This window comes from Anguilla rostrata, chromosome 9 (genome assembly GCF_018555375.3).
Source record: "Anguilla rostrata isolate EN2019 chromosome 9, ASM1855537v3, whole genome shotgun sequence".
NCBI lineage: Eukaryota > Metazoa > Chordata > Actinopteri > Anguilliformes > Anguillidae > Anguilla > Anguilla rostrata.
Window position 1 is genome coordinate 13,830,966 of NC_057941.1, and position 7,301 is coordinate 13,838,266.

Below are 7,301 nucleotides of genomic sequence, written 5' to 3' on the forward strand. Positions count from 1 at the left end.
CAATGGAGAGGGAGACATGATTTTGCTTGCGAACAATATAAGGGGATATGAGCCTGTAATTGTGCTCTTGAAAGCTGTTTCATCAGAGCCCTGTTTGGATCTCAGCATCAACTCACTTGGTGGCTGAGATAGCATTTGGGGAGACTGATTCAAAATGACATGCCCTGCTTTCGATAGCTTCAGGTATACCAGGCCAACCCCCTCTTAAAAAGATTTAGCAAAATAAAGGCAGGCAGAGCTGGTGGCATAGAGCATGCCGATGCCACAACCCTGTGGAGATTGTGTCTGGTGTAAGTCTTGCTCTCAGTGGCAACCAACAAAGTACATCCCATGCAGATATTTTCCCTGCAAATATACTCATCATTCATCAATTGCTCAAAAGATTTGTGGAATGCTTGCTTGTTGTGAGGAGTAAGAGCTGGGAATTCTGGTATCTCTTAATCTGTAGAAAGAGCCCACTGAGAAATCTGTAGAAAGGTGAAAGTACCCACCATCTGTGTAAGTTCTAAATTGCTGCCTTTGCTGAAGTGAATCGTATTTTGCCCCTGTTTGAACCCCCTAACGAAACAGGAGTGCACATGAAGGGGCACAGCTGGTGAATGTAGAAATTATTTTGCTTCCTTCCTATAACTCAAGGCCATTTGGAGAAAGTCACTCACTTCAGATGAGCTATGGAAAGTTGTGTGTCTTGGAACAGGCTGCAAAAGCTTTGGAGTAACATGCATTCATTCCTTCTCAACTCACACATTCAGGTTGCTTTTTTCAGCATCAGCTGCAGCACAAAAAAAGTTTATAATATGAGATGTATGCAATCTAGCCTACACCATTGGTGATATTATATACAAAAAGCGATATAGGCCTACACTATGTCCAACCTCACTAATGCACTTTTGGCTGAATGGAAGCAAATCCCTGCAGCAATGCTCCAACATCTAGTATAAAGCCTTCCCATAAAAGTGGAGAAACTTTTTGTTAATGACCACAATTTTGGATGAGATGTTAAATGTCAGGTATCCACATACTTTTGGCCGTATAGAGTACTTATGTGAGTTTTATAGATAAGTACAGTGTTCCAATCACACAGAAAGAATACAGAATAATACTCAAGGCAGTACCAACTAGGGTATCTTCAGCAAAAAAGTATCTATTTAAGTAACTACAATATACCAGACAAGCATACAAATATTGTTAATTGTGTGCACATCCTAGACAATTAAAAAAAAAAAAAATTCCTTCTTAAGAAGATCAATTGAATCAATTTTACTCCTGCATGAAGTACACATGGTCTTGCATTCCCCTTGCCTCATAAATATATAGTTAGCAACAAAGTTAAAGAAGTTTTATTCAAAATTGTGCATAGATTTTATCCGGTGAATACTATCATAGGTAATTTTTTCCCATCTGTAATAGCAAATGCTCCTTTTGCGAATGTCATATAGATACCTTAGGACACCTATTTGTTGATTTTATCCATGTGACAATGTTTTGGTTTGATTTGCAACTAGACCTTAAATTGTATATTAGAAAAAAGAAATAAACTTAGAAGAAAATGATATATTACCAAATGTGTTAGTCCAACTTTTATAATTGAAAAAGAACATCGAATTATTATTGTAAATAAATGTTACATACACAGCTTAAAATAGCTTAAAGTAAAATTCCTCCTATACCAAATTTTCTTACATTAATGTTTACTTTGAATCAATTATTAAATTAAAGAACATGGATGGCAAACTTACTAAAACACTGAAACTCCTTCAGCTCTATACGTTTATATCACAATAGTAAACCTGTAGTATGTTTGTGAATAATTTTTAATTTTGAATAAAAAGAGTGAGTGGGTGTTTTTTCTTTTCTGTTTAGAGACTTCATATAAAAACTGCAATGTTCTCCGTTGGAAAAAAATAAATATATAAAATTTAACAAATGAAGAAAAAAAAGTGTATGAGGGTGGAGCCAAGCCTGGATTGGAAGCAGCCACTGGCAACCAATGAACATTGCTGGCAACTCATGTCCAACCAGTTGTAGCAGAGAACCCAAATCTATGCAACAAAGTGCATTTCCTTCAGCCGTCCCTGGTGTCGCATACTTGGAACTAAGGTTCCGACACTTAATCTATTGATCTGAAGCTAATCACAGTCATAAACGTGTATTCTCTGGCCGGAAAATAAAACATATATCGCCCTGAGTATCTCAATATTAATTATTTTATTATTGATTAATAAACTAACGTTCACTAAAAAAACACCAACCAGTTGAAACGACTCGCGGGGACTGAATTCAGAATGCAAATTGTGCTCTAACAAGGAAGTCGTTCGTTAACAGTAAGCTAGTTTCTGCTACGAAAAATCGTAGGAATGCGGGGAACAATTTTCGGATTTTGTATTTTGCTAGCGTAAGCCAAGGCTATGTTAGCCGATGTTAGCTTTATAGCTATTACGCGCCTTGTATAACCATCTGTTTAACGGATTTCCTATGGACCTCAATGCGGTCAATCGACTCGACTTCTACATTGGCCTCTCCCTGGCAGTCAGCTCCAGTATCTTCATCGGCGGCAGCTTTATCCTGAAGAAGAAGGGTCTCTTGCGTCTAGCGAAAAGGGGCTCAACGAGAGCTGGTATGCTTGCGATGTTTCATTTTTTTTAAATAAAGTATCTACTCTGTATAAGAAGTCAATAGTTCCAGTTTATGTCTTTAAAGACAAGTATGCCTGCGCTACGATGAATGTAGAAAGCAAGCTAATCACAGCTAAGATAGTTAGTTTGGCAGGTAAATTAGCTACCCTAACCTAGAACTATGACTTCAAGTTTGGATGCGTAATCACTGTTGCTGGCTGTGTTACTTAATGCGATTAGCTTTCTTGCTATTACTGTAACAAGTTTACCTTTCGACTTTATTAATTGTTTATTGCTTTATTTAATGTAGGACAAGGCGGACATGCCTACCTAAAGGAATGGTTGTGGTGGGCAGGACTTATATCAAGTAAGTTTTATAATAACTTTATTAAGTCTATGTTAGATTTGACTAGCTATGTCAAATCAACAGCACACGTTTGACAAGTGATCACTTCATGATCTTTCGTGACTTAAGGCCATTTATGTTTTTCTGTCCTTAAATTTGATTTATGGAGAGTGATAAACAATAAAACTCTATTTTGCAAACCAAACATTCAAGTAAACCAGCACCGTTTTCTATAAAACATGTGATTGCATGTGATTTCAGTGGGAGCCGGCGAGGCAGCAAACTTTGCAGCATACGCTTTTGCACCGGCCACACTTGTGACACCGCTGGGAGCCCTCAGTGTTTTGGTTACGTACGTAGACGTTTTGCATAGCCCTATAAAAAAAAAAAAAATTATCTGCATGTAGTCTGTCACACCACATAAATCTTGTAAGAAACTCTGCTGTCAGTTTAAATGAACCAGACAGACAATTTTTTATCTACCAAAACAATGTAAAACAAGAATCATATAGGCTTACAGAAAAAAGATAATAAACTGACGTTAACTTGTTTATGTTTGTTTATTTGATTCCACAGTGCAGTACTGTCGTCCTATTTCCTGAATGAACGTTTGAATGTTCACGGGAAAGTCGGCTGTTTGCTGTGTATCTTGGGTTCCACTGTGATGGTTCTCCATGCCCCACAAGAGGAGGAGGTGGCCTCCTTAAAGGCCATGGCAGAGAAGCTCGAAGATCCAGGTGAAAACCATGTTGTGTTGTCAGAATACATAGGCAAATGTATTATTTTTTTGTGACAAACTACCCAAATGAATGAACAAAACCACTAGGAATGATTTGAATTGTAGATCTACATTGTCTACATAATAATAGCCTATAATAATTAGAACTTTTTTACATAAGGAAAATGGTCAACATTTGCAGGGTTGCTTTCCCAAGCTTGACACAAACTGAACTCTTTGGCCTGTTGCAGGATTCATTGTGTTTGCTGTATGCGTCGTGGTAAGCAGCTTGATCCTGATAATTGTGGCTGCACCACGCTATGGACAGAAGAACGTGCTGGTTTACATCCTGATCTGCTCTGTGATTGGATCCTTGTCCGTGTCTTGTGTGAAGGGCATTGGAATTGGCATCAAGGAGCTTTTTACTGGGAAGGCTGTGCTGAAGGAACCCCTGTTTTGGGTCTTGCTGGTGCTCCTGGTGGTCTGTGTCAGTTTGCAAATAAACTACCTGAACAAAGCCCTGGATATCTTCAACACCTCGATTGTCACGCCCATATACTATGTCTTCTTTACCACCTCGGTCATGGCCTGCTCTGCAATCCTTTTCAAGGAGTGGTTTCGGATGACGGCGGACAACGCTGTGGGCACAGTCAGCGGGTTCCTCACCATCATCCTGGGCATCTTCCTCCTCCATGCCTTCAAGGACATCACCTTTAGTTGGGACACTCTTCCCGTCTTCCTGCACGAGGACCACCGGGGATCCACCTGGAGTCAGCCCTACATTGCCCTTACCGATCAGGAGATTGCCACTGATGAGTATGGGCAGTCTTCCAGGATCAGAGCCACAAAGGAGAACTTGCCAGACAAGAATACTGCCCTCACCACCTAACAGAAAATCCCTACCAACATCTTCTAACCTTGCATTGTACTGCATTAGAATGTCGGGGTGGCTCCAGAGCTCCAGTTTGAGTTTAATATACTGCAATAGCTGTATCTCGCCCCAATGCCTTTGAAGTCATTCAGAAATCCAAGTGTGCCTTTATTTTATATACTGAAGTCATGGTGGTAGCTTAATGTTACTTTTTACCTTTGTTAGTGCAAAATGTTTGATACTGTAATTTAATGGAGTGCAGAATTAAAGCCCACCTTGCCACTTTATTGGTGCCTTGTTGAATGTATGCTTTTTGTTGTAGTTTGCTTTCATCAGTAATGTTTCCTAATAATATTTTGCCAAATGCACAGGTCCTGTGAAATTTGTAATTTCACTAATATATTCAGGACGGTCAAGTAAGGTCAGGAAAAAATGCCAATGTATTGAATATGATTATTTATATATATTTTTTAAACAGTTGTAATTTATTTTGAGTTCTGCACATAATTGCTAGGAGTCAAGAATCATGTGCCTGTCTCTTACTTTAGCATTAACAGTGAGTTGACCTTAAGCTGTGATATTTCAACTAGATTTCTGACTAACTTAAGTAAAAATTATTATTTCAATTTTAATGAATGGTGCAATAGTCTATCAGTCTTATACAATAATGACATTTTTATGTACTGTAAATTGTAATAAAATATTCTTTGTAGTGTACAACTTAACTTGTGTAGCGATTGTGTTATATTTTATATTAAGCCACACCTTCATACAATAGTTTTGCACTGAGAACATAATTTATAGACTCGTGGAACAAGATTTAAAATCCTTATCCTATTTCAGGCTCCCATTTAGCCACTGATATTTAACCATCTAGCCAGCTACAGTAGAAATCCAAGTTAGCTAAATGACCAAAGTTAGACACTTAATAAATTTAGATCCATTTGTCAGTAGGGTGAAATAGTGCGTATATTAAGGTTTTTTTTCCTTCATCATATGAATTCTTAATTTCTAAACGTGTGATATTCCGTCACATCCTAGTGTTTTCTTTTCAGACAGACTTAAATTACATGAAAGGAGTAACATTTTATTCATGAGGAAAAGCCTATTTTGGAATAGTGATGTTGAGTTTATATAAGCAACTTAAGTTTACTGAAGTGGTACTGAAGTTGCTTTTATGAACAGCCCATCCCCCCCCCCCCCAAATTACCAGTTTAAAATGGCCAATGTACAACACATTAACTGTGGGTTGGTTACTGTACAAGAACACCAAGTTTGAAGAGGGTAAAGAGTAAACACTTATTCTGAGGGGACAAATGCTTACAATTTAATAGGTTTTTCATTCAAAATATACATTTGAACAAATTTCATTTTTAGGCTGATACTGGGAATTTCACAGTCGGGTGGCTTGATTTATTGGTGGTCGTAACTGTCCCTGCTGCTTGCAGAAGTACAGTGAAGGTTTTTTCCTTGCACTATCTGGAGTCCTCCTCATTACATCAGTGAATCCCTTTAACACACTTGTTGGTGATTGGAGTTCCTGTCATGCATTCAATTACCCCATCCAGTGTACCCTGACAAAGCTCAGAAAGGTAACTGATTTACGTCATCATTAACTGATTGATGTTTTTCTCTCAAACTTAAATGTTATTACAACACACCCAATAGGGTCTGCTTAGAGGGGGGAATGGGTGACACGGATGTTGAACAATGTTCCCGGTGAAATGGCACAAGGGCACCTGTGGAGGCACTGAATTACTGTCTTGCAATTTTCGACTCCCCATCACCCATCACATTTCATGCTGTACAAACTGACAGCGACATATGTGCCCACAGATCAACGTCTGGCAGAGGTCCCCATCTGCCTCCCAGTTTGACTAGCCTGTGTCCAAGTAGAGGCTAGTCAGACATGGTCTCAGAGAAAGACCCCCGACTCCTCTGGGTCTGCTCCAGTCTGTTTAGGATAAATTGGCTTGTATCAATAAAGCGCTCAACACAATTCACAAAGCATGTTTCTGTCCGGGAGTCCAGCTTTGGGCCCGGCTTTTCCATGCATTTCTCCTGCACAAAAAAGAGATAACAAATGTCTGCCACATGTAGCTGATGTATACCCCGCAATATAAGTTAGGCAGTGTTATGTCTGCCTTGGCTACCACAGAGGGGATATAAGGTGCTATGGGTGGTGAGGGGAGGCAATTTCACACGTAACGGTAGTGAGCGCTTTCTTATGACATCAGCTAATTCGTCATGTTAGTCAGCCTTGGAATTTCAAGACATGATATCGTCACTGGGCAGCGAGCTAACGAAACTCTTATTTCTTGCTCGCAACACCGAGCTGCCTGCACGAATGTCTTCACTGACTTAACTTTTGAAAGTAAGGAATTGCCCGTCTTTCACATTCGCAATCATACGCATTCACGGCACTGCTAACATCTAGGCTGATTTCAGGTTAAACAACTGCATTGTGCAGCTCCTGCCCACTTACCCAACAGACCTCCGTCATCTGGTGTACAAGCTGCTGAAACCTCTGTTTTTGTGATTCCACTTCAATAAATTGCTGAAGCTGAGGATCTGCAGTTACTCCTTGACTATCCATTTGCCTACAATCTGCCTCCTATTATGTAAACTCTCACTGCAACCTTTAATTTGTTACTAGTATTAGAGTGGATCCCTGACCTTCACGTGTCTTGGTCGCTGGTTCTGGTAGGCTGACGGATTCATAGGAAACGGAAAGGACGTTGCCCAATCAGG

The 7,301-nt window shown here is 39.4% G+C and overlaps 2 protein-coding genes and 1 long non-coding RNA gene across 3 annotated transcripts; 2 read left to right on the plus strand and 1 right to left on the minus strand.

The window, feature by feature from the left end:
- Positions 1-2,056: 2,056 nt before the first annotated feature.
- Positions 2,057-5,275, plus strand: zgc:101583 (uncharacterized protein LOC494104 homolog). Its single transcript, XM_064350535.1, has 5 exons — positions 2,057-2,617; positions 2,926-2,982; positions 3,223-3,313; positions 3,538-3,698; positions 3,931-5,275. The coding sequence occupies exons 1-5, from the start codon at positions 2,476-2,478 to the stop codon at positions 4,566-4,568; spliced, it is 1,089 nt and encodes a 362-aa protein (XP_064206605.1). The 5' UTR covers positions 2,057-2,475; the 3' UTR covers positions 4,569-5,275.
- Positions 5,276-5,849: 574 nt separating this feature from the next.
- On the minus strand, positions 5,850-7,261 carry timm8a (translocase of inner mitochondrial membrane 8 homolog A (yeast)). Its single transcript, XM_064350537.1, has 2 exons — positions 7,036-7,261; positions 5,850-6,611 (listed from the first exon to the last, which is right to left on the minus strand). The coding sequence occupies exons 1-2, from the start codon at positions 7,144-7,146 to the stop codon at positions 6,450-6,452; spliced, it is 273 nt and encodes a 90-aa protein (XP_064206607.1). The 5' UTR covers positions 7,147-7,261; the 3' UTR covers positions 5,850-6,449.
- On the plus strand, positions 6,774-7,117 carry LOC135263013 (uncharacterized). The gene is made up of 2 exons (XR_010332368.1): positions 6,774-6,924; positions 6,999-7,117. It is a non-coding gene; the product is annotated as an uncharacterized LOC135263013 (long non-coding RNA).
- Positions 7,262-7,301: the final 40 nt, after the last annotated feature.

Excerpts from the sequence above, each read along its gene's own strand:
- zgc:101583 (XM_064350535.1), top strand. The coding sequence starts at position 2,476 with ATGGACCTCAATGCGGTCAATCGACTCGACTTCTACATTGGCCTCTCC. Across the intron at positions 2,983-3,222 it reads GTGGGCAGGACTTATATCAA|TGGGAGCCGGCGAGGCAGCA; the intron begins GTAAGTTTTATA and ends ATGTGATTTCAG. Across the intron at positions 3,314-3,537 it reads GCCCTCAGTGTTTTGGTTAC|TGCAGTACTGTCGTCCTATT; the intron begins GTACGTAGACGT and ends TTGATTCCACAG.
- timm8a (XM_064350537.1), bottom strand. The coding sequence starts at position 7,146 with ATGGATAGTCAAGGAGTAACTGCAGATCCTCAGCTTCAGCAATTTATT. Across the intron at positions 6,612-7,035 it reads AGATGACGGAGGTCTGTTGG|GAGAAATGCATGGAAAAGCC; the intron begins GTAAGTGGGCAG and ends TTTTTTGTGCAG.